This window comes from Myotis nattereri (genome assembly GCF_964212035.1).
Source record: "Myotis nattereri genome assembly, chromosome: 4".
NCBI lineage: Eukaryota > Metazoa > Chordata > Mammalia > Chiroptera > Vespertilionidae > Myotis > Myotis nattereri.
The window spans coordinates 79,123,879-79,147,969 of NC_138079.1; the positions used below are offsets into that span (position 1 = coordinate 79,123,879).

At 44.5% G+C, this 24,091-nt stretch overlaps 2 protein-coding genes across 2 annotated transcripts; one reads left to right on the top strand and one right to left on the bottom strand.

Annotated features, from left to right (window-relative positions):
• The first annotated feature begins 1,045 nt into the window (after positions 1 to 1,045).
• Positions 1,046 to 13,405, top strand: ZSCAN25 (zinc finger and SCAN domain containing 25). The gene is made up of 5 exons (XM_081089472.1): positions 1,046 to 1,456; positions 2,617 to 2,818; positions 3,399 to 3,490; positions 5,044 to 5,158; positions 10,933 to 13,405. Exons 1-5 carry the CDS (start codon positions 1,070 to 1,072, stop codon positions 11,763 to 11,765), a joined length of 1,629 nt encoding a protein of 542 aa, XP_080945598.1. The 5' UTR covers positions 1,046 to 1,069; the 3' UTR covers positions 11,766 to 13,405.
• A 5,529-nt stretch (positions 13,406 to 18,934) lies between these two features.
• On the bottom strand, positions 18,935 to 19,999 carry LOC308518013 (olfactory receptor 1f45-like; the record flags this gene model as incomplete). Its single annotated transcript, XM_081089605.1, has 1 exon — positions 18,935 to 19,999. The coding sequence occupies exon 1, from the start codon at positions 19,925 to 19,927 to the stop codon at positions 18,935 to 18,937; it is 993 nt and encodes a 330-aa protein (XP_080945731.1). The 5' UTR covers positions 19,928 to 19,999.
• Between the last annotated feature and the right edge of the window lie 4,092 nt (positions 20,000 to 24,091).

Below are 24,091 nucleotides of genomic sequence, written 5' to 3' on the forward strand. Positions count from 1 at the left end.
CAGTCTGGGTGAGGGGCTGAGGGCTGTTTTCAGGCTGGGGGTGACTGAAGCTCCCAACCGCTCCTTTTTTTCTTTTTTATTCTGGGCCAGCTTTAGCTTTGAGGCTTGGCTCCAGCTCTTAGGCCTCCGCTGCTGAAAGTAGGTTTCTGGCCTTTGTTTACAATGTTGCGATCCAGCTGGCTGAAGCCCGGCAGACTAAAACAGGTTTCTGGGGTTTTGTTTAGCTTCTATTTTTGTTACATAGTTGCTTAAAGTTGCAGCTCAGAGGCCTGCAGTGGTAGGCGGGGAACGTTGGAGTCCTCCGTCACTGAAGCAAGCAAGCCTCATGTTAGTTTCAAGCTGCCTGGCTGCCAGCCGCCATCTTGGCTGGCAGTTAATTTGCATATCGCCCAGATTAGCCAATGGGAAGGGTAGCGGTCGTACGCCAATTACCATGTTTCTCTTTTATTAGATAGGATAGAGTGTTATCTCCCTAATGGGATCCTGAAGTACTTGTGGGTAAAAGCTAAACCCTATATATTTTATTTTATTTTTTAAAATATTTTTTTAAATTAATTTCAGAGAGGATGGAAGAGGGACAGAGAGATAGAAACATCCATGATGAGAGAGAATCATTGATTGGCTGCCTCCTGCACGCTCCCCACTGGGGATCAAGCCCGCAACCTGGGCATGTGCCCTTGACCGGAATTGAACCTGGGACCCTTTGGTCCGCAGATTGATGCTCTACCCACTGAGCCAAACCGGCTAGGGCTAAACCCTATACTTTTTATATTTATTCTCAGCTCATACTAGGTGGTTAGCAAATAACTGAATTGAATTGACATGATTTTCAAGACATATGTTCAGTCTCTTGAAAATGTCTTCTAAAACAGTGGTCGCCAACTTTCAGACCTCACGAGCCACCAGTGCTCCATGGACCACCAGTTGGTGACTGCTGTCCTAGAAGGTCATTGCCATCTTCTCCAGTAGAATATTCACTGATGTAGAGACAACTGAGATGGACTGGTCCATGTCTCATTTGTCCATGTCTTCCCAACAGACCCTCAGCATCCTGGATGAGAGTGTGAAGATGCTTAAAGAGCGTCCGGGGATGGCAGAAGTCCCTCAGCAGCAGATGGGGGTTCCTGTGGTAAAACTGGAGAAAGAGTTGCCATGGGGCAGGGGAAGGGAGGATCCTAGTCCTGAGACCTTTCGGCTGAGGTTTCGCCAGTTCCGCTACCAGGAGGCAGCTGGTCCCCAGGAAGCCCTCAGGAAACTCCAAGAGCTCTGTCGCCAGTGGCTGAGGCCTGAGCTGCACACCAAGGAGCAGATCCTGGAGCTGCTGGTGCTGGAGCAGTTCCTGACCATCCTGCCCCGGGAGTTCTATGCCTGGATTCGGGAGCATGGCCCAGAGAGTGGCAAGGCCCTAGTGGCCATGGTGGAGGACTTCACAGAGAGAGCACTGGAGGCCAAGGCGGTGGGTGAGAAGGGTGTCTTGGGTCTGGTTTTGTTGGTGTGGAGAGAGGAGATTTAAAGAATTGGAAGGTTTGTGGAAGCGTGGGAGTAGATGAGGTGTAGAATCTCTCTCTGTTCCTGTACTCCCACATGTACTTTTTTTGGGGGGGTGGAGGGGGGAAGTGGGTGAAGGGTAGCAGTGGAGTTTACAGCAAGAAAAACCATTCCCAGGGATTCTTTTTTGGTCTTCAGGGCAGAAACCTGACCAGATGTTCCTGTGAGCCTCAGACTCAAAAAAGGCAGTTGTGGTGGATTCCAAGGTCCCTCCTAGACCCATTCTTCTTTAGGCAGAGCTGATGTGGGAATGCAGGGAAGTCTGCTTGGTGAATATTCTTACTGAGGAGAGTTGTCTGTAATGGTGCTGTTTCCACGTCTGGGACATCGGCTCAGATGGCTCACATAGCGGTTCTGTGGTGGTGGTCTGGTGACACCAAGTAACTGCACCGCAGATGCTTCCTTAGACTCTGGTCATGTCTCTGTCACTCTCTAATACAGCCACCTGATTTTTGGGAAAGAAGAGAGCGACTTTTTTTACTAGCTAATTTAAAACAAAATATTTTTATTGATTTCAGAGAGGAAGGGGGAGGAGAGAGAGATAGAAACATCAATGATGAGAGAGGATCATTGACCAGCTGCCTCTTGCATGTCCCACACCGGGAATCGAGCCCACAACCCAGGCATGTGCCCCCACCGGGAATCGAACTGTGATCTGGTACATAGGTGGACTCTCAACCACTGAGCCACGCTGGCCGGGCTCACTAGCTAATTTGTTGCAGAGTTTAGGCTTTGTATTTTTTTACTTTCATCATCTGCAACTGGGGAATTTTTTTCTAGTAGCGAGACAATATTTTGGCTCTCTGTGATGTTATTCATGGTAGGATTTGACCTATATTGAGGCAGACAGGACCCTTATAAAATGGCATGGATACATAAAAGTTGCTTAGAGCTTGAGAAAGGAGTTTAGCTTCTTTTTCACCTCCTCACTGATGCCCTGGCGAAGAGCTGAGCCACCTGTCCCTTTCCCCTGAAGCTGGAATGATTCTTTTATTGGCTCTTTTTTTAGGTTTTATTCAACTCCATAACAAGGCCTCATTCTAAATAGGTTTTGGGGCCTGTTCTTAGGTTCCATGCCACGTGCGGGGAGAGCAGGAGGAGACAGCACTTTGCAGAGGCCCTTGGGAAGCAGGTGTCCACCTGGGACCAGTGGAGGTCAAGCCTGAGTGGGGGATGCCCCATGGGGAAGGTGTTCAAGGCCTTGACCAAGGCACTGAGGAGCAGCTCAATCAGGACCCTGGTGCTGCGACACAGGCCTTCCAGGAGCCGGGTAAGACGCAAACAGTAAGGAAGTAAGGGCACAGGAAAGGGTGCTTTGTGCCCTCCCCCTCCCCCTTTCCTTTACAAACCCAGCAATTGATAAACTACGTGCAAGGTGTAATTCTGAGTTTTTCTGGCTACTTCCTTGACTTCAGTAGGAGAGAGATGAAGTGAAATACCTTCACTCTTTGATTTTATCAGGCAGTATTTGGGATCATGCTCTCTTGTCATTTGTCTCCTTTTCCTCACATCCTTTCTAGAAACCGTCAGGAAATAAGCAGCTGACTTGTAGAGATACTTGTAAGTTAGCAGACCAACCACATCCCTAAAAGTCAAGTGTGACTTTATATTGTATTACTGAATCTCAAAGGGAATTATTTCCAGCATAGGGAGCATCCATAGTCCTGAAGGGACAGGGTGCATTGCGTTGGGACCATTTTCTCAGCTGAGAACAGGGTAGGGTACACCCAGACCCCTATCTGTCTGGAGTCTTTGGGTTCTGGGGTTCTGTGAATCAGCAGTGGATACCTTTGAATGAGCTAACTGTAAGATAGCACTAATCCTGCTCATGTTTTTTTCTGTCTCCTCAGCTGTTCCAATTCTTCAGGCTGGTCCTGGCCTCCCCACAGTGAACACTAGAGACCAAGAGATGGCAGTTGGGTTCCTCACAGCTGGGTCCCAGGTGAGCTGTGCCTCTGCCCTTCTGGTGATCATGATGTAGCTTTGAATGAGGTTCACTTTCCCCAGGATTTCTCTGCACAACAGGCCTCCAACCACAAAGTGGAATTATTCTACCTTTCCTGTCCTTAGGGGCTTTGTTCTCCGCTTCACCAACCTCAGTTGTTAATTTGAACTGAGCCTATACCTTTTGGTCCAGGCATAAGGCTCAATTCTCTTGTTTGTATTACTCTCTGAGTTGTTTTAATTGACCCATTATTACTCTTTTAATAGTGAGGAGGAAGGCATTGTTGATAGAAACCCATAGGCCTGATCTAGGCTGTGGTGGTTGGTCAGGAGATCAGTAACCCTTTGTGGATAGTCTTTGTGGATACTTTGCTGCTGTTCTTCCTCTGGACCTCCCCACCCCCCACGTCAGCAGGAGTGTAGCTGACTGATGAGGGTTGGGGCCTCAGGAGTGCTGAGCAGAGTGGTCTGTCTGGCCCCTACTTAAGACCAAAACCAGTTTTGATCTTGTTTGTACTTCTTAGCCTGCCGTGAGTCGGGGTAACTAGAGCAAAGATAGGGCACTCTTGCCACAGTGTAAGTATCTTCCATGAGATTACCAGGGAGGAGGGATTTCCAGGGTGGCACCTTTCTGAAAGGGACAATGAGTCTTAAAGTGAAGAGTTCATTGTAGAAGGAAAAATGCCATTTGGCAAAAAAAAAAAAAAAAAGAAAAAGAAAAAAAGAGAAGTAAGTCAGGTCTGATCTAGCTAAAGCAGAATTGGGTAAGATTTGATGCCTGTGTCATTTCCTATTCTGCTTTCTATGAACAAGGTTTGGAGAAAATACAGAATGACAGCAGTGTGTTTTAATTTGGTCAGACCCTCCTTATCTACCATAATAGTTCTTTATGGTATCATGAGTGGCAATGCATTTATTTTAACAAGGCATTATTAAGACAGAGCTTACCTAATGTTTACTTATTTCTGAGGGAAAATTAGTTCTAGCTGAAGGGGTAAATAGCAGCTGTCAGGCTTGATCAAGCTTGATGATTGAGTGGAGGAGATTGGAAAGTAGAAATTGGATACTGTGTTTAGTAGGTACAGACTGAGCATCTGCAGCAGAAACTCAGAAATAAAATGGCTCAAACAAGTCCATTATTCTGTCATTAAACTGTCTAGAGCAGGGGTGGGCAAACTTTTTGACTCGAGGGCCACAATGGGTTCTTAAACTGGACTGGAGGGCCGGAACAAAAGCATGGATGGAGTGTTTGTATGAACTAATATAAATTCAAAGTAAACATCATTACATAAAAGGGTACGGTCTTTTTTTTTTTTTTTTTTTTTAGTTTTATTCATTTCAAACGGGCCAGATCCGGCCCGCGGGCCGTAGTTTGCCCACGGCTGGTCTAGAGGCAGGTACTTCTGCTCCCAAAGCCAGCTGGGGACACTGGTTCCTTCCATCTTTTGCTCTGTTCTTTCCTAGAGTTTTGGCCCCTGTGGTCTCTCTGTTTTTGGTTTGCTCCTACTTCGGGATCATTTCTTTACTCACAGTAGTCTCCTGTTGTTTCAGGGGTTGGGACCATTTAAAGATATGGCTCTGCCCTTCCCAGAGGAAGAGTGGAGGCATGTGACCCCAGCCCAGATAGACTGCTTTGGGGAATACGTGGAACCACAGGACTGTTCAGGTAAGACCGTTTCCATCCCACAGGTAAGAAATGGAGGCATTTTGGAAGCTACAACCTTGCCCCAGATTTCAGAATCTGGTGCTACTGACAAAGGAAGGGGGTTTCGTGGAGATGAGTAAACAGGACCAGAGAAAGAACATGGACCAAGGCTGTGAGAACTGGCTAGGCACATTCCTGTGTCAGGAGAGGAGCAGGCAAGGGCAAGAAAACACAAGGTAGTTACTCTGTTTGTGATGAGACAGGTTGGTCATTAGGATCCTCTGAGCATCTAATCTGTGTCCATCATGGAAGGGTACTGAGGGCTTGAGATCAAGAGAAAAGCAGCAAAAGATGGGACCTCTGATCTCGTTCATTCAGCATGGATTTATTGAGTGCCCCCTGTGTCGGTCCCATATTAGTAGCTTTGTGTTAGAGAGAACTAATATACCTGAAACCTTCGGAGCATGTAGAGTGTCTAGAGGAGGGCATGAGGAAGCACGGTAGGATTTTAGAGATAGGAGGTGTTGGAGTGCACCTGTGTCACTGAGCAAGCAGAGCCTCCATTTGGCCTCTCTCATGTCGTGGCTGGGTTTTACCCCAGGTGAGAGCTGGGAGAACTTGGTCATCATGAACATGAAAAAAGCTCATAGGAGGCAGAGTAGCAGGAGGGAAGAGTTAGCAGGGTAAAGGCCTAGCTGGGAAAGCCAGCAGAGGGTATTATAGGGGCTTGTGGACTTGCAAGTGAAGAATAGTGTGGAAAATCCCTGGGCTGAATGGGGAGCACAGTGGGGACAGGAAAAGAAATGTGGTTGGCCTTTCCTTTGTTTTGTCTAATTCTCTTTCCCCCCCTTTAGAACACTGTTTCTTGGCATTATGAGATAATAAATTTGGCAAGTATGGTAGTGTTAGATATTCTTATTAGTTGTATAAGTATTATTAAGTAACTAGAGGCCCGGTGCATGAAAATTCATGCACTGGAGGGGGGTGCCCCTCAACTCAGCCTGCCCCCTCTCACAGTCTGGAAACCCTTGGGTGGGAGGCGACGCCCCTGTCACACCTCTGCTGCTGCCACTGCTGGCAGTGCAAGCCTCAGCCGGCCCTGGTCACCTGAGCCTTGGGCCGGCCCTGGGCGGCTGGGCAGCTGAGGGGACTGGGGGACTCCGAAGGCCTTGCCACGCACCTGCTGCCCCGGCCGGGCTGAGGGGACTGAGTGCTGCCATATTGTGGCTGTGGGCGCCGCTGTCTTTGAGGGCGAGGCATTCAATTAGCATATTCCTCCTTATTGGCTATGGGTTCTGCCATCTTTGTGATGGTGTGAGGGTCAATTAGCATATTCCCTCTTCATTAGGTAGGATTCCTTTATGAGTCAGTAAAGTATTCATTCATTTATTCATCCAAAAATCTTCATTTGGCATTTACTATGTGGCCAACACTCAGTCACAATGAAGAGTTAAAAATAAAGGTGCTTGCCTCTATGATCTTAGCAGTCCTATGAAGACCCCAAGTACCTGTAATAATACTCATTATGGAGTAGTGTAAGGGGCACTAGAGGAAGGGGCTCAAGAGAACTGGGTCCAGTACAAGGTTGTTACACCATGAGAAAGAGATGTAGGATTCCTCAATGATGGAGGATGTGGAAACCCTCAGAGATAACTGCCCAGTGCAGGGCCTTGTGCAGCATGTCTCAAATGGAGGTTCAGTGGGGCCTTGACTTACGAGTTTAATTCGTTCCAAGACCGAGCTCGTTAACTCAAATTACTCTATCAACTCAGTGCAAAAAATCGACTGAGAGACAGCTGGTATCTCAAAAAACTCGTTAGTTGGGACACTTGTAAGTCAGTGCCCCACTGTACTATCATTCTAGTGTCTTACTTTCTGCCAGGAATGTACCTCTGTGAGTGATGTGACTGTGTGGGGGAAGGATTCTGCCCTCGTGTTCCCAGAGGGTTTTTACTGGCCATTTCTGACTGTATGTTTGTCCTCTTATCCACTCATTGTTTCAGAACAACCCAAACACTTCCCTAAGCATTTATGTTGAGGCCAGGTGAGATGAAATTCTGTTTCCCAGGCATACCATCTGCTAGCCATCTCAACCTTCAGATCTTCCTGAGATTCATTCCCAAGTAGTTACAGCTCTGCAGTGATAGCTTTGTACGATTAGGCCTGAGAAAATAAACATAAGGCCCTGGCTGGGTAGCTGAGTTGGTTAGAGTGTCTTCCCCATACATTAAGCTTGCAGATTTGATTCCTGGTATCAATGCATAAATAAGTGGAACAAAAATCTGATTTTTCTCTGGGTCATGTATTGCATTTAGTTTTAATTTTACTATTTAGAACACCTCAAAATTGGAAACTATCCAAATGAACATCAGTGAAACGAAGAAATAGGTTGGAATATATTCTTACACTGTAATACTATACACCAGTGAAAAAGAATGTAGTGTAACTGCAGCTACAAACCATGATATGGCTAAATCTCACAAGCATGCTACTGTTGAGCAGAAGCCAGAAACAATGTGTGAATCAGTTATGTAGAGTTCAAGAACAGGCCAGATATACTTTATGGTGATAAAAGTCTGGATAGCACATACCCTGAGGGCAGTATATAGTCACTGAAGGCGATGGGAAAGGAATTTCTGAGGGCTGGTAATGTTTGTTGAACTGGATGCTGTTTACAAGATTGTGTTCATTATGAAAATTCTTTGAGTGCTACATTTATGTTTTGTACACTAACTTTCTTAATAAGTTTATGAAACAAAAGAATACATCAGAGGTGATAGCTGTGTTCTTCATATTTATCAAATCAGGAAATATGTAATTTCTGTGTTGTTTTTGTAAAAAGTATATTTTTATTGATTTCAGAGAGGAAGGGAGAGGTATAAGAGAGAAACATCAGTGATGAGAGAGAATCATCTATTGGCTGCCTCCTGCATGTCTCTTAACTGGGGATCGAGCCCACAATCCAGACATGTGCCCTGACTGGGAATCGATCTGTGATCTCCTGGTTTGTAGGTCGGCGTTCAACCACTGAGCCAGATCTGCTGGGCAATTTCTGTGGTTTTTTTTTTGTGTGTGTGTGTTTTTTTAAATCTTTTAATGACTTGCCTAAAAAGATTTTTTTTCCCGTTTAAGCACCATTTGCCATTTCTCTCAGCTTCTTTGCTTCCTATTAATTTTTCTCATCTTTTTTCTCTTCCCCTTCCTCTGTTCTTCTATAAACAGTTGCTCTGTTAATTTAGAGAGTGTAAGAGGGATCAGAGGAAGGACTTCTAGAAGGGGCAAGACATTTCAGTAGCATTCATAGGCATTTCAGTCTTACTAAAGATGTTATGGTAGAGGTGGTCTGGTATAAGAATGTCAATGACAAACTGGGTTCATTTGTTCATCCAGCAGTCATTAAGCACCTTTCATTAAGCAGGTTTATAATCATTGACGAAGGCAAAACGTTTGGATGAATATAAAGTAGCATTTACAGTGAGGTCATATATAAGTAAGTGCAGAATAAGCAAAGTGCTAATTGAATACATATGTGCTGAAGAGACCCACGGTGAGAGAATAACCAGGGTGTGTGTTTTTTTTAAATATATTTCTATTGATTTTTTTTTTTACAGAGAGGAAGGGAGAGGGATAGAGAGTTAGAAACATCAATGAGAGAGAAACATCGGTCAGCACACCCCCTACTGGGGATGTGCCTGCAACCAAGGTACATGCCCTTGATCAGAATCGAACCTGGGACCCTTCAGTCCACAGCGGACGCTGTATCCACTGAGCCAAACCGGTTAGAGCAGGGGTGTGTTTTTTTTTAGAGGAAATTGTTGAATTAGATTTTGAAGGAAATAAAAATATCTGAATTAGAAAGTTAAGTGAGAAGACATTAAAATTTGGTAGACTACTCTGTGAAAAGGCATGGAAGTTGTCTTAGTTCAGGCTGCTACACCAGAATACTAAAGACTGGATGAGATGAGTGGATAAAAAAGCTGTGGTACATTTATACCATGGAATAGTATGCAGCAGTGAAAGAGAAGACTCTCTTACCCTTTGAGACAGCATGGAGGGACCTGGAGAGTATCATGCTAAGTGAAATAAGCCAGTCAGAGAAAGACAAGTATCATATGATCTCACTCATATGTAGAATCTAAGTAACAAAATAAACTGATGAACAGAGTAGATCAAGAGACATGGAAGCATGGAACAGAGTATAGAATCTTGGATGGAAGCGGGGGTAGCAGGGAGGGGAGGTGGGGGGATGGGGGAGGTAATCAACCAAGGACCTTGTATGCATATATGCATGGCCCTAGACCAGCCGTGGGCAAACTACGGCCCGCGGGCCGGATCCGGCCCCTTTGAAATGAATAAAACTAAAAAAGAAAAAGACCGTACCCTTTTATGTAATGATGTTTACTTTGAATTTACATTAGTTCACACAAACACTCCACCCATGCTTTTGTTCCGGCCCTCCGGTCCAGTTTAAGAACCCATTGTGGCCCTCGAGTCAAAAAGTTTGCCCACCCCTGGCCTAGACAATGAGGTGGTAAGGGCCTGGGCGGGTGGGGGTGAGTGGGCTGGAGGGGGTCAATGTGGGAAAAATGGGGACATATGAAATACTTTCAACAATAAAGAATTATTTTAAAAAAGCAACTAAATAAATCTTAAAAAAAAAAAAAAAGACTGGGTGATTTAAACAATGGACATTTATTTCTCACAGTTCTGGGGGCTGGGAAGTCCCAAGATCAAGGTGTCACTAGACACCTTGCTGGCTTCCTGGCTTGCAGACAGCACCCTTCTTGACCGTCCTCTTGGCAGAGAGAGGGAGTGGGGAGGGGAGAAGAGAGCTCTGTCTGTCTTCCTCTTTTTCATCAGGGTTAGTCTCATTATGAGGGATCTTGGCCACATGACCTCTGTGTTTGTTCAGAGAAGCTCTGGTTTCTCCCCATTTCTTAATAGCAACATACTGGGCTTAGGGCTTTAACCTGTGAATTTGGGGTGGGGGTGGGGGACACACAGACATTCAGTCCATGACAGGTGGAAAGAAGTAAAGGAAAGTCTGGCTGTAGGGTCAAAGAATATAAAACATATTGAGGTTGGTGGTCAATTGGAAAAAAGAAGGAATTAGTTCTAACATAAATTAATCTTTTTAAGAAATTACAGATGCCTCACATTCCCCCTCCCCCCAGCCTTCACCACAGTTGTCTTTGCCCATGGGCTGTGCACATAAGTTCTTTGGCTAATCTTTTCATCTTCTTTTATCGAGTCCCCACCATCCCCCTTCACTCTGACATTTGTCAGTCTGTTCCATGTATCCATGCCTCTGGTTCTGTTTTATTCGTCAGTTTATTTTGTTCATTAGATTCCACACACTAGTGAAATTATATGGTATTTGTCTCTCTCTGATTGGCTTATTTTGTTTAGCATAATAATCTTCAGGTCCATCGTGAGGTCACAAAGGGTGAGAGTTCCTTTTTTACAGCTGAGTAGTAGTCCGTTGTGTAAATGTATCACAGCCTTTTTGTCCACTCTTCTACTGATGGACATTTGTGTTGTTTCCAGATCTTCACTATTGTAAATAACATTGCTGTGAACATAGGGGTGCATATATCCTTTCTGATTGGTGTTTTGGGATTCTTGGGATATATACCCAGAAGTGGGATCGCTGGGTCAAAAGGCAGTTTCATTTTTAATTTTTTGAGGAAACTCCATACTGTTTTCCACAGTGGCTGTACCATACCATTCTGCATTAACATAAATTTACTTTCATTGCTGTTACAGAATCAGTATGTATCTCCTTTGTCCTATAGGCATTGGGAGCAAGGAAAAAGAGGCCAAAATCCAGCAGGCAGACCTCAAGGGGACGCTTGCTCAGGGGACCTCAGAGAGGTTTGGGGAAGCTGCTCTCCAGAGCCCCGAGCTCGGAAGAACCTGTGAACAGGAGCCTGGTAATTCTGTGGGAAACATGCCAGGGCCGCCTCCTCCCCAGCATGGCATCCTTCCTGTACCTGATGACCTCAAGACTCACAGCTCCTTCTGGAAGCCTTTTCAGTGCCCTGAGTGTGGAAAAGGCTTCAGTCGGAGCTCAAATCTCGTAAGACACCAGCGAACCCATGAAGAAGAAAAATCCTATGGCTGTGTTGAGTGTGGGAAAGGGTTTACTCTGAGAGAGTACCTCATGAAGCACCAGAGAACCCACCTGGGAAAGAGACCCTATGTGTGCAGTGAGTGCTGGAAAACCTTCAGTCAGAGGCACCACCTTGAGGTCCACCAGCGGAGTCACACGGGGGAGAAGCCCTACAAGTGTGGGGACTGCTGGAAAAGCTTCAGCCGGAGACAGCATCTTCAGGTGCACCGGAGAACTCACACTGGGGAGAAGCCCTACACGTGCGAGTGCGGCAAGAGCTTCAGCAGGAACGCTAACCTGGCCGTGCACCGGCGAGCCCACACCGGGGAGAAGCCGTATGGGTGCCAGGTGTGTGGTAAACGGTTCAGTAAAGGGGAGCGGCTGGTCAGACACCAGAGGATTCACACAGGGGAGAAGCCCTACCACTGTCTTGCCTGTGGGAGGAGCTTCAACCAGAGGTCCATTCTCAATCGGCACCAGAAAACTCAGCATCGCCAGGAGATTCCTGTGCAGTAAGGGTGCTCTGTGGAAATGCGTCTTGTGGCTAATACAAAGTGCTGGGCAAGGCGGGACCTTCTGGGACCACCAAATGGAGGGAGACCGTTCTGGAGGATGTTATTCACCTTTACTCACTGAAGGGTTTGGAGGGGGTGTTGAGGGTTACGGGGTGCAGAAAGACACCTTGACCCATTTGTTCAAAAGGAAAGGGGCAAGGCCAGGCTCATTTTGAGTTCCCAGAGAGCACAGCCTCTCCTGTGTCTTACCCAAGTAGTGCTAACAGTTTTTCTTACTGTCTTTTGGGGAAACAATATTCTGAGTTTTAGTTCATGTTGAGGTTGTTGTCCTTCAGTGGGATGTTCATATCCACCTCCTGAGCAAGTCTGGTAGTGAAGGCAAAATTTTGTCCATTGTTGGCAGCTTGAACTAATTTTTCTGTGGTCTGTATCCTGCCTGCCAGGGTACGGACTCTTATCTACTTTCTTCCCCCCACTCTCTTTTCCATTTAACAAATATTTATTAAACACCTACGATATGCCTGGCACTGGGAAGACGGTGAATAAGACAGATGAAACCTTTTTCTCCCAGAGCTTTTGATTTAGCACTGGAAACACACACAAAACCATTATCATGTTCTAAGTCACATTGTGGTGAGTGCTGTGTAAGAAGATATTCTTGTACTCACTCATTCTGCCCTTCCTGCTTGGGTGCTGGATCTTTCCCTCCCTAGTCAGGATCACTCAGGCAGCTTCGTTTATTTTACTATATTTGTAGCTCCCTTTGAAACATTCTACCCTCATCTGTAAACTTTCCCCATTCCATTCCTTGTATTATAACAACTGTCCACACATTAGGAAATTAATATTTTGTTATTGATCACTGAATAAACATATGAGAGTATTTTTAAAAGCATTCAGTTCTGTATAAAGATCTAATTAAGTCTGAAAGGTGAACTAGTATTAATACTCTATATTTGATGGCATTTTGCAGTACATAAAATGCTTTTCTCTGTGTTCTCACTTGATTAATTTCACACATATTTATTGAGGCCCAACAGAGTGCCAGAAGCACTTGTGGGTGCTTGACATATATCAGTGAATAAAATCGGAAAATCCCTGACTTCGTGGAGCTTACATTTTAGTGAATGTATTTGATGTTCAGAACCACCCAAGGTGGAATGTATGGATGCTCCCATGAACCCTCTGGACCTGGGATCTGAGCCTATGCCTTGGTCCTGTCAGCTTCTTGCCCTGAAATGCATTTGCCACCTATGTCTTGTTACTGAATAATCTCTGTCCTCAGTGCATCTAGATCCTTGTCATCTGAGGTGCTTCGGGTCTTGAATGCCAACTGGAAGTGATGAGATGGTAGCAATCTGTTTTGCATGAGTGCCAATTTAGGAAAAATAAATATGTAGGCATTTAAAAAATGCATTTCTTTAAAAATGAGAAGATGCAGTATTTGTAACTGTGTTTAAGCTTTTTAAATATTATTTTGCCATCACTAAAGGGTTTTCTTTCTGTTTGAAATTCTGGAGACCGCATAATTCACATGGACTGCACTGCAGTGTTGTAATTCTGTGCCTCTGAATGCTGTCTGCTGAGTAAATTAGTCTTTTGACTGTGTACTATAATTACAAGATGTAATTTGTCTCGTGATGCCTCTTAATATTCTTTCACTGGGATTTTTCCCCCCATTTTCCATTGTAAATAAGATAAATGGTGATGACTTCAATACAAGGAATTGCAATACTCAGTCCATTTTTTAAAATATAGATTTTATTGACTTTTTTACAGAGAGGAAGGGAGAGGGATAGAGAGTTAGAAACACTGATGAGAGAAACGTCGATCAGCTGCCTCCTACACACCCCCTACTGGGGATGTGCCCACAACCAAGGTACATGCCCTTGACCGGAATCGAACTCGGGACCCTTCAGTCTGCAGGACTGAGCCAAAGTGGCTAGGGCACTCAGTTCATTTTGAAACACATTACTTTATCCATTTATTGGTAGATAGTCATGGTGTTTAATTTTGATTGAGCAAATGGCCTTCTGGCCCTCAGCTGTCCACTCCAGGCTACACTAACCAGGATGTATCTGAGACGTCTACAGTCTGAGACTCTGGGCTGCTGCTACTTAGCAACATCGGGGTCCAGATGCAAAATCGGCTTGTTTTTTCCCTGTTTCCCAGACAAACCAGGCAAAGCTTACAGCTACTTGGCAGCCAAACCTGATGGAAGCCTCTGGCTTCTGGTCTATAGACATGTGGGCTGACCTGGCCTAGAGTTTGACTTTCTCTAGGAGGTCCGTATTCCAAAGCTGGGTGAAAGCATGTGGCCTCCACGGACTGGGAGTTGTTCATCAGTGGTCTCCAGTTTACTTGAATTAAATTGTAGATTCTCTCTGATCATACACTTAGCCAGAGAAGTCTCTGGGTTTTTAGCCAGTTGGGATCTCTTGAGAGAAGCTTGGATAAAGTCAGGCCTTGCTGTCTTCCCATTTGGGCTCCTCTCTCTGTTTAGAGACCAAAGCTTATGGACAATGTCTCAAAAGAGAATTTTCCCCATGGAAATGTAGTAGCCTTATTTTTAAATGTCAAGTATTTTATTTTCTGTATATTTCTATTTAGAGATTTATTATAATAGAAAATTTCAGATGTGTATAAATGAGTCCTCATGTATTCATCATTCTACTTTAATCAGTATAAACTCATAGCCAATCTTGCTTCATCTCTAATCTCTCCTCATCTTCCTCCCCCACTGAAGTACTTTGAGGCAAATCCTAAATGTTGTTGATAAATATTTTGGTGTGTACCTCTAAAGGGTAAGGACTCTAAAAGAATAATCACAATACTGTTATACCTAAAAAGTTAATAATTCCTTATTTCCAATTAATGTTTTTTAAAAAACCACATACTTTTTTTTTAGAATCTTTGCGTTAAGATCCAAGATCCATAATTATAATTTGTTGTTTTGTCTTCTAAGTCCAATAATCAGTAGCTCCTATTTTTTTCTTCTTGAAATTCATTCACTGGGACAACTGGGTTCTTTATCCTGTAGTTTCTTACATTCTGAATTTTGTTGTTTGCATACTCATGGCATTATTTAATATTGTTCTCTGCTCTCTGTATCAAACTAAAAACTTACAGATCTAGGGGTGTAACCAGACTCACATTTCTCATTTTACCAAGAATATATAGATGGTGGACTCAGAAGGGTGTTGACATTGATGGAGAGACCACTGAAATAATAGAGGAGAGTGTGGGAAAGAGCACAACCTCTGTGACTGAGAATCAGTCCCAGTCCTGAAACTAGGTTCAACAGAAGACTGGACTGGATTCTAGATAGTTCGGAATCTCTATTCCAGAAAAAAACACGTCCCTTTTGTTTTCTTTTGAATGTTTTATTTTACCATGGCTTCTTAGGGAAATATCTTAAGTCGTAATTCTTTTGTGCTTGATAAAGAAAAGGAATGTCCTGATTTGTTGGAGGAAAAGGAAGGATTTATGCTGCCAAGTCTGTTAGGGTAGCTGAGCTGGACTTTTTGCAGTTGACCCATGTGCAGGTTGAGGAAGAGAACATTCCTATCTATTTACCTCTCAGCAAGCAGCTTCTGGGCCAGGATCAGAGTCAGTCTGAAAGGTGTTTGCCACAAGAGAATTCCTTACCCTATGCCCTTCCTTAGAAGAGCCAGAAAATCTTCTCTCAATCCACCAATAAGCAAGCTCAGTTGAAGGTCTTTCATATTTATTTATTGCTGCTCTTTCTCTTAGTCAATTGTTTTTTTTTTTTTTTTTTTACCTTGGAACCAAACTATTGTATTATTCATCATTATAGCAAACTATAGGCCTGGTACATGAATTCGTGCACCGGTGGGGTCCGGCTGGCCTGCCCTGATCAGGGTGTATCGGGCGGGTGGGGGTGGGGATGGGGGGTGGGAATGCAGGAGGTTGGCTGGCCAGGGGAAGAGGCTGCGGGTGGTTGGCCAGCCGGCCCCACCCCTGATCAGGGTAGGGGTACTGATCGGGGGAGGGGCTGCAGGTGGTTGGCTGCCTGGCCTCGCCCCCTGGTTGAACTCCCTGTCGAGGGGACAATTTGCATATTAGCCTTTTATTATATAGGATGTATATTAAAGGAAGATCTCCATGTTTACATCAACTTTTCTACACATCAGTTTTACATGTTTGAGGTGAGATTTTGTTACTTTCATTGTGGTTTTATGTTAGAGACTCAGGGAAGCATAAATTCTGCCCTGGCAATCATCCCAACTCCTGGGGCTTCCAAGTAGACAATAAGGAACAATAGCAAACTTTGCACCAAAGTACCACTTTGTTAGTATCTGAGTTATACCCAGTAACCTCCATCATGGGATCACTGGTAAAAAGTGAGCTGGAAAATAGTCTAGGCCAGGGGTGGGCAAACTTTTTGACTCGAGGGCCACAATGGGTTCTTAAACTGGACCGGAGGGCCGGAACAAAAGCATGGATGGAGTGTTTGTGTGAACTAATATAAATTCAAAGTAAACATCGTTACATAAAAGGGTACGGTCTTTTTTTTTTTTTTTTAGTTTTATTCATTTCAAACGGGCCGGATCCGGCCCGTGGGCCGTAGTTTGCCCACAGCTGGTCTAGGCCTACCTTACTTCTCTCAGCTCCAGATCTGAATTGAGGACCTGTGTGTGCAGGCACTGTGTGTGTGGTTGATTGGACCCCAAGTGGGGGCTCCAGCCAGACACAAATAGAAGAGGACTAACCAGGGGGAGGCTGGAAGGAAGGGAGCTTCATTTCTGGATGCTGACCTTTCAGGGCACACTGCCCTTCATAAGATATGAGCCAGTGAACTCCCCGGGGTCAGACCAACCAGATTGGTAACTCTTCTTCCTTAGAGGAGGATGGGGAGATATAAAAGTATTGGCTAAGGTAAAATCATGGGGAGAAAGGCCTTAAGTGTCCTTTCTCCAGTGTTTGTCATTAATGTCATTGTCATTTTCATCATAATCTATAGCAGCATACTTTTATTGAGTTATTTTATTTTATTATTTTTTTAAAAATATATTTTATTGATTTTTTTACAGAGAGGAAGGGAGAGACATAGAGAGTTAGAAACATCGATGAGAGAGAAACATCGATCAGCTGCTTCCTGCATATCTCCCACTGGGGATATGCCCGCAACCCAGGCACATGCCCCTGACCGGAATCGAACCCGGGACCTCTCAGTCCGCAGGCCGACGCTCTATCCACCGAGCCAAACCGGTTTCGGCTATTGAGTTATTTTAAATCAAGCACTGTGATAGTCTTTTGAGGATGAGTTCATTAACATGAACAGGACCTTTTATAAAATTTAAAAAGGACCCACAATCCTGTTTGGAGTAGAGTTGGGGTGAACATGGATCATACAAAGCAAAGTATGAAAAGGGTTGTAATAGGATTTGAATTATATGGAATTCCAGAGGAGAGAAATTCTTTTGGCTAGGAAGACTTGAGGTGGCTTCATGAAGGTATCCTACTTTATCTGGTCCAACTAGAATTTTGATAGAAATGGACAAGATGGGCCTGCTGAATAGCATGAGTAGGAGCTGGAAAAGTATGGTGTATTTGGTAGACTGGTAAATTTCAAATGGCTTGAAGTCAAATGGCTAGTAATGGGAGGGGCCAGGACTGGAAGCCAGTAGTTATGACTTTCTGTGTAATGTTCTTTCCAGCTCTACCTCACTTCGTACAACATAGAATATTTGACAGGAAGCCACATACAACTTCTCCAACCATAAACTCATTTTATGAGGCTTTTCCTCTTTGTCTCCTTCTCCAGGTCAACTTATGGAGAAACATATTCCTAAAGTTTATGATGGCTTATTCCCTTTATGTTCTTCATACACAGAGAATCAACTCTAACTCTAGCCTCTTTTAAAAAAAAAAAAAAATTTATTGATTTTTTTTTACAGAGAGGAAGGGAGAGGGATAGAGAGTTAGAAACATCGATGAGAGAGCAACATCAATCAGCTGCCTCCTGCACACCCCCTTTTGGGGATGTGCCCACAACCAAGGTACATGCACTTGACTGGAATTGAACCTGGGACCTTTCAGTTCGCAGGCCGACGCTCTATCCACTGAGCCAAACCGGTCAGGGCTAACTCTAGCCTCTTTTTCCTCATTACCGCTATGTGGATGGCAGACCTTTCTTTCCTAAGAGAACACAGAAGTAAGATAGTATGAGGTCTGCTTAGGTGCTCAAATAAAACAGTCACTATAGGCATTGATAATTCAAGTATCTTCGGCCATGGAACTCCATCTAGTAGGGTCCAAGGCCAAGAGTGGGACACCTTTGGGGAGAATGATCAATCTGTGCCCAGAACTAGGTTCAACCCAGAATGTGGGAATGTTGGCTGAAGAAGTGGGGGTTGAGTGGAGGAATTTGGAAATTGGGACTTAGAAGGGTTAAGTATTTGAGGAATGTGGGGGTGACGGGGTTTTCAGAAAGCACCCCTTTGGCAAAGGCATCAGCACAGGTCACAGATTTCTGAGTTGATTTTTTCATGTGGAATGGGTGGCCTTTTCAGCCATCTCTAGAAAGTCTCTGGATAAAGCCAATTTGCATCTGTTTTTGTGGTTCTGTCTTTAGGGGAGAATTTATCTCCCTCTTGGTAGTCTGGGTTGTCTGTGCAGGGGCCAAGAAATTTTGTTATTGAAAATAATTTTTAAAAAATTTGATTTGAGAGAGAAAGAGAGTAATCAATTTTTTTGTTCCAGTTATTTTTTTATTGATATTCTTTTTTAAGAGAGGAAAGGAGAGGGAGAGGGAAATAGAAACATGATTGAGAATTCCAGAGGAGAGAAATTCTGCATGTCCCTTACCAGGGATTGAGCCTGCAACCTGGGCATGTGCCCTGACTGGAGACTGAACCAGCAACCTTTCGGTGCCTTGGTTGCGCACAACCAACTGAACCATACTAGCCAGGACTTGTTTCAGTTATTGATGCAACCATTGGTTAATCCTTGTATGTGCCCTGACTGAGGATCAAATCTACAACCTTGATGTACTGGGATGACGCTCTAATCAACTGAACTACCTGGCCAGGCCCCAAGAAATTTTGGACTAGAAAATTACTTAGGGAGCCATAGCCATGGTGACAACCCAGGATAATGAAGTCTGTGTTCCTCCTGCCCTCTGTATGTGCAGCCTGTCCCTGGGATTCATTCTCCTCTTCCCAGCACAAAGATCCTGAGGGGGAACTCTGCTGTCCATAGCCCACAGGATAAAGCCTTTACACTGAACAGTTTCCTTAGAGCTCTCTTCATGTCCTTGTTTCTGAGGCAGTAAATGAAGGGGTTCAGCATGGGAGTGACCACCATATACATTATTGAAGCTAGTGAATCCTTGTCAGCTGAATGGGAAGATGAGGGGTTCAGGTAGACCCCTGTGATAGTCCCATAGAAGAGGATGACTACAGTGAGATGGGAACCACAGGTAGAAAAGGCCTTTTGTTTGCCTCTGGCAGATGGGACCTTGAGCACAGCAGACACAATGTGGACATAGGAGATGAGAATGCCAAGGAAAGGGATGAGGACGATCAAGCCTCCCACCAGCAGAATCATGAGCTGGTTGAGTTGGGTGTTGGAACAGGAGAGCTGGAGCAGGGGAACGAGGTCACAAAAGAAGTAAGGGATGGCGTTGCTGGCACAGAACTCCAGTCGAGCCATGAGGAGGGTGTGTAGCAGGGAGTGGAAGTTAGCGATGAGCCAGGAGCTCCCCAGCATCAGGGCACAGATTTGCAGACTCATCATAGTGGAGTAATGCAGAGGGTGGCAGATGGCCACATAGCGGTCATAAGCCATTGCTGTCAGGAGGAAGTTGTCCATGTTGGCAAGCAAAATGCAGAAGTAGATCTGAGTTAGGCAGCCACCATAGGAAATGAACTGAGTCTGCATCTGGATGTTCACAAGCATCTTGGGGACTGTGGCGGAGATGAAGCAGAAATCCACCAGGGAGAGGTTACTGAGGAAGAAGTACATGGGCGTGTGGAGGTGAGAGTCTGAGCCAATGGCCAGGATGATGAGCAAGTTCCCTGCTGCCCCAATCAGGTACATGACCAGGAAGAGCCCGAAGATCAGCTCCTGCCTCTCAGGCTGGCTGGAGAGCCCTAGGAGGATGAACTCGGAGGCGCTCGTGTGGTTCCCTTTCTCCATGGTCACCTAGTCCTGCTGGGGGATCCAGACCAGGCACAGGCTTTAACGACAGTGGAAGTGCCCATGCCTCCCTCCCTCCTTCAAATAATCCCTCAACTCGCAGCTGGCCACATCTGTGTGTTCATTTGGTACAAACCCCAAAGAAGGCTCTTCACCTTTCAAAGGAAAGTCCTATGGTACAACAGATCCCAAAGTCAGGGTTTTAATAAATTCATCACCAAAATGCTGCTGATCCTAGACCCCACAGAACCCCATCTCCCATCCCTCTAAAGAGAATCCTTGTGACATATAGCCAGATACTCAGTGGTGGTAACAATGAGGGGGTTGCTGAGGGTGTTTTAGCCCCTTGAATTTCCATCATACTTTCTTTGATATGAGTAACTAATGTCTCAATATTAAGAAAAAAGATATGGAAATATAGTTTCTTCCTAACCCTGATAAGATTACCACCTGAAGGCCGTTTCTGTACAGAATTTTGGAACCACAGTGGTGCATATGTAGAACCAGAAGGTGTTATTTGTATATAAACTCCTTCCCCTTTAATATTTTGTCTCCCCACTCACAGAGAGCCCAGGGCTCAGGGTGCTCTGGCTGCCACTCGTCACTGACTCTGGGTCACCTTGATCCTGGTGATGATGCTTGGGAATGGAGTAGGTCAGGGCAAACCTAGACAGAAGAGCCTGCTGACTGGGACAGTTCAGCCAGCCCTTCTGTCTGGGCTTACCCAGGAAGGGACTCGCCTCTGGAGGGTGAGAGTTGCCCCTGTAGATAACAAAGATAAATCACAGGTATAACATTGCCCAAAGTAACAGCTGGAAGCAGGGCAACATGGGGACCCTGCTAAATTGGAGTTTAAAATAGTTCAGTGCAAGCTCAGATAAAGTTTTGTTAGATATAATATAAATTATTTTTCACTGCTTCACAAGATATAGTGAGAATTTGGGTCCTATAAGAATATAAATCAGAAAGAGGGAGGGAAGAAAGAAAGAATTTGAGTTAGCGTGCCGACTAGTGATGGGGAACCACTGATGGCGGAAAAGCTATGGCAGTGCAGTGGTGGCCCATCTGGAAACTGGGCAGGGAGTAATAAGGGGGAAACTGTCTTAGGAGGCTGACATTACCCACACTGCGTTTTTGCTGAGGCAGAGCCTGCTTGGAGAAAAGGAACTTACCAGTACACTTGGGGAGGGTATGGGGGAGATGGAGATTTCGGCTATGCAGCAGGTCCCAGTTGAGGTCTTCACCTGTGTTGAGAGCTATTCCTTAGCATGGGAGATAAATGACTCATTTTGAATTAATGCTTTACTGATTTGATTTCTTCCCCCCGCCCCCTGCTTTTGTAATCCTCACCTAAGGATACCCTTTCATTGATGAGAGAGAGAGAGAGAGAGAGAGAGAGAGAGAGAGAGAGAGAGAGAGAGAGAACATTGATGTGAGAGAAACAGTGATTGCTTCCTGTACACACACCAATTGCGGGGAGATGGGGATCAAATCTGCAACCAGGCATATGTGCTAACGGCGAATTGAACCCACAGCCTTCTTGGTGTATGGGACAATGTCCAACCAACTGAGCCACCCGGATGGGGCAACTTGATTTTTTTTTTTTAGGGATTCAAGTGTTTGGTGACACAGAGGCAGAAATCTTTGAGTAAAGGACAAATGTAAGATAGAAATGCAGGAGCCTAAGAGGAGGGAAATCTATTTGGTGAAAAGTAAAAATGAAGGGAAACATTTAATATGGTTGAGATCTTCATTTGATCAGTTCTGACTAAAAGAGCTCTTTATTGGGTTATGTGAGAGAAAAGAAAACAATAAAGAACATTTTTCTCACTCCTAAGAAGCTTCTAGTCAAATGTAAAACTTTCACATAGGAAATAGCCCTTAGACCAGGGAGGTGACATTTATTGAGTACCTACTGTATGGCATAATATGGGGCTCGGCAAGTGCATGTATTTAATTTAACCCTAACAACAACCTGTGTAAGATAGGAGTTATTATTATTATTGTATAGATGGAGAAACTGAGACTGGGAGGGTTTAAATAATTTCCCTGAAGACATCGAGATTTGATTCCAGGCAAGTCTGATTTCCAAGCAATACTCCTTCAGTTTCACTTTAAGAAGTACGACTGGCTTGACTGTACACACACCAATTGTGGGGAGATGGCGATCAAATCTGCAACCAGGCATATGTGCTAACCGCGAATTGAACCCACAGCCTTCTTGGTGTATGGGGCAATGTCCAACCAACTGAGTGGATGGCTCAGTGGTTGAGCATCAACCTATGAACCAGGAGGTTATGGTTTGATTCCCGGTCAGGGCATATGCTCAGGTTGGGGGCTCGAGGCAGCCAATCAATGATTCGCTCTCATCATTGATATTTTTATCTCTCTCTGTCCCTTCCTCTGAAATCAATAAAAATATTTATACATATAAAAAAATGCTGTTGGGTAAACTTAAACTTGGAGCATCTGGGTAAATGGATCAGGGATTCCTGGAGTGGCCAGTGTTGGGACAGGAGAAAGGGAATGTAGAGCAGGGATGTGGTGGAAGAGGATCACCTATACTGAGGAGAGAGGACTCGTTTGTGTGGCTGCACGTAGGTTCTGAGACTGACCAAAGCTTGTGAGCGGGAGCCGCAGGATGTATAGTCCAAAAACTCTGACCCTTCATTGAGTATATTCCTTTGAAATCAGGGTGACTCCATCTTTCTTTTCCTTGCAATCTTCCCACTTCCCCAGAGATATGGGAGAAGAAAATTTTCTTGTTACTGTTTCTCACTTGTTAGGAAAATACTTTCCCAAAGTACTCCTATTTCAAGAAAATAAAGCTAAGAGAATCTAACTTAAAACCAAAAAGATTTCCCCCCTAACTTCTGGATCATTCCTGGCAGCATGCAAGCAGCTCCCAGTTAAAAAAAAAAAATCTACCCTTCACCCACATTTTCCTCTAGCTGTTAGCTCATTTCTCTGCTCCCCGCTTCCACAAAAGTCCTCCAAATGTGGTCAGGACTCACTCTCCAGTTCCCCTCTTCCCATTCTCTCCTGAAGTTCCCTTGTCAAGGCTGCCATTGCTACCTCTGAGGTTAGTTCTCAGGCTCCATTTTACCGAAACCAACGAGCCAGACTTGGCATAGTTTGGCACTTGACCCATCTTCAGATACTTTCTTCATTTGGTTTTGAAGCACAGTTTTGTTTTGGCATCTCTCCTACCTTACTGGTTACTTGCTCTTTTTGTCTTTTGCTCATTCTCATTCTTCTGATCTCTAGCTGTTGAGATGCCCCATTGACTTCTTGATTTACACTCATCCCTTAAGTGGTCTCATTACTCCCAAAGCTTTAAATACCATCCAAATTTCTATCTCCAGTTTGGGATTTTCCCCTTGACCCTCAAACTTATTTATGCCTAACTGCCTACTCTCCTTATCCACGTGGATGTCTAACAGGCATCTCAAACTTGTCCAAAACTGTCTCCCTGGTCTTCCAGTCCTCAAACCTGCTGCTTCCTTAGTCATCCCCATCTTATTCTAATTGCTCAAGCCAAAACCTTGGCACTATCCTTAACTCCTCTTTTTAAAAAACTGTCCTCATCCAGTATATTGGCAAATCTTGTCATCTCTACCTATGAAATATATCCAAAATGGGACCACTTTCTCTGTGTTGTCTGCTACATTCATGGTCCCCAAATCATTATTTACTTCCAGATTAGTGCAGTAGTCTCTTAAATGGGCTCCCTGTTTATATCCTTGTCCTACCTCCAACAGTTTCTACACAGCAACCAGAGTGAACATTAAGAAATATGTCAGACCATGTCAATTCTCTGTTCGAAATCCTCTAATGGATTCTCATCTCAGTCAGAACAAAACTCAAAGACCTTGCCAAATTTTACGGGGCAATGGATGACTCACACCTCTGCCCTCTCCCTGACCTCACTCCTGTTGCCCCTCACTTTCTGTATGTTGACCACAATGGCCTCCTCACTGTTTCTGGACACATCAAGCATGTTCCTACCTCTGAGCCTTTTAACTTGTTACCCATCTGCTTGGAATTCTCTTCCTTCACTTCATCCTGATTTCTGCTCAAATATCGTCTCTGTTAAGGGTTTTCCCCTACCACCTATTTAAAATAGTACTCCTGTCTCTGTCCCTCCCTTTATTTTTATTCTAG

What these genes read in the sequence shown, in the direction of transcription:
- ZSCAN25 (XM_081089472.1), top strand. Translation starts at nt 1,070, where the DNA reads ATGCTTAAAGAGCGTCCGGGGATGGCAGAAGTCCCTCAGCAGCAGATG. An exon ending in ACAGGCCTTCCAGGAGCCGG is followed by an intron (nt 2,819 to 3,398) that starts GTAAGACGCAAA and finishes CTGTCTCCTCAG; the next exon opens with CTGTTCCAATTCTTCAGGCT. An exon ending in GGAACCACAGGACTGTTCAG is followed by an intron (nt 5,159 to 10,932) that starts GTAAGACCGTTT and finishes TTTGTCCTATAG; the next exon opens with GCATTGGGAGCAAGGAAAAA.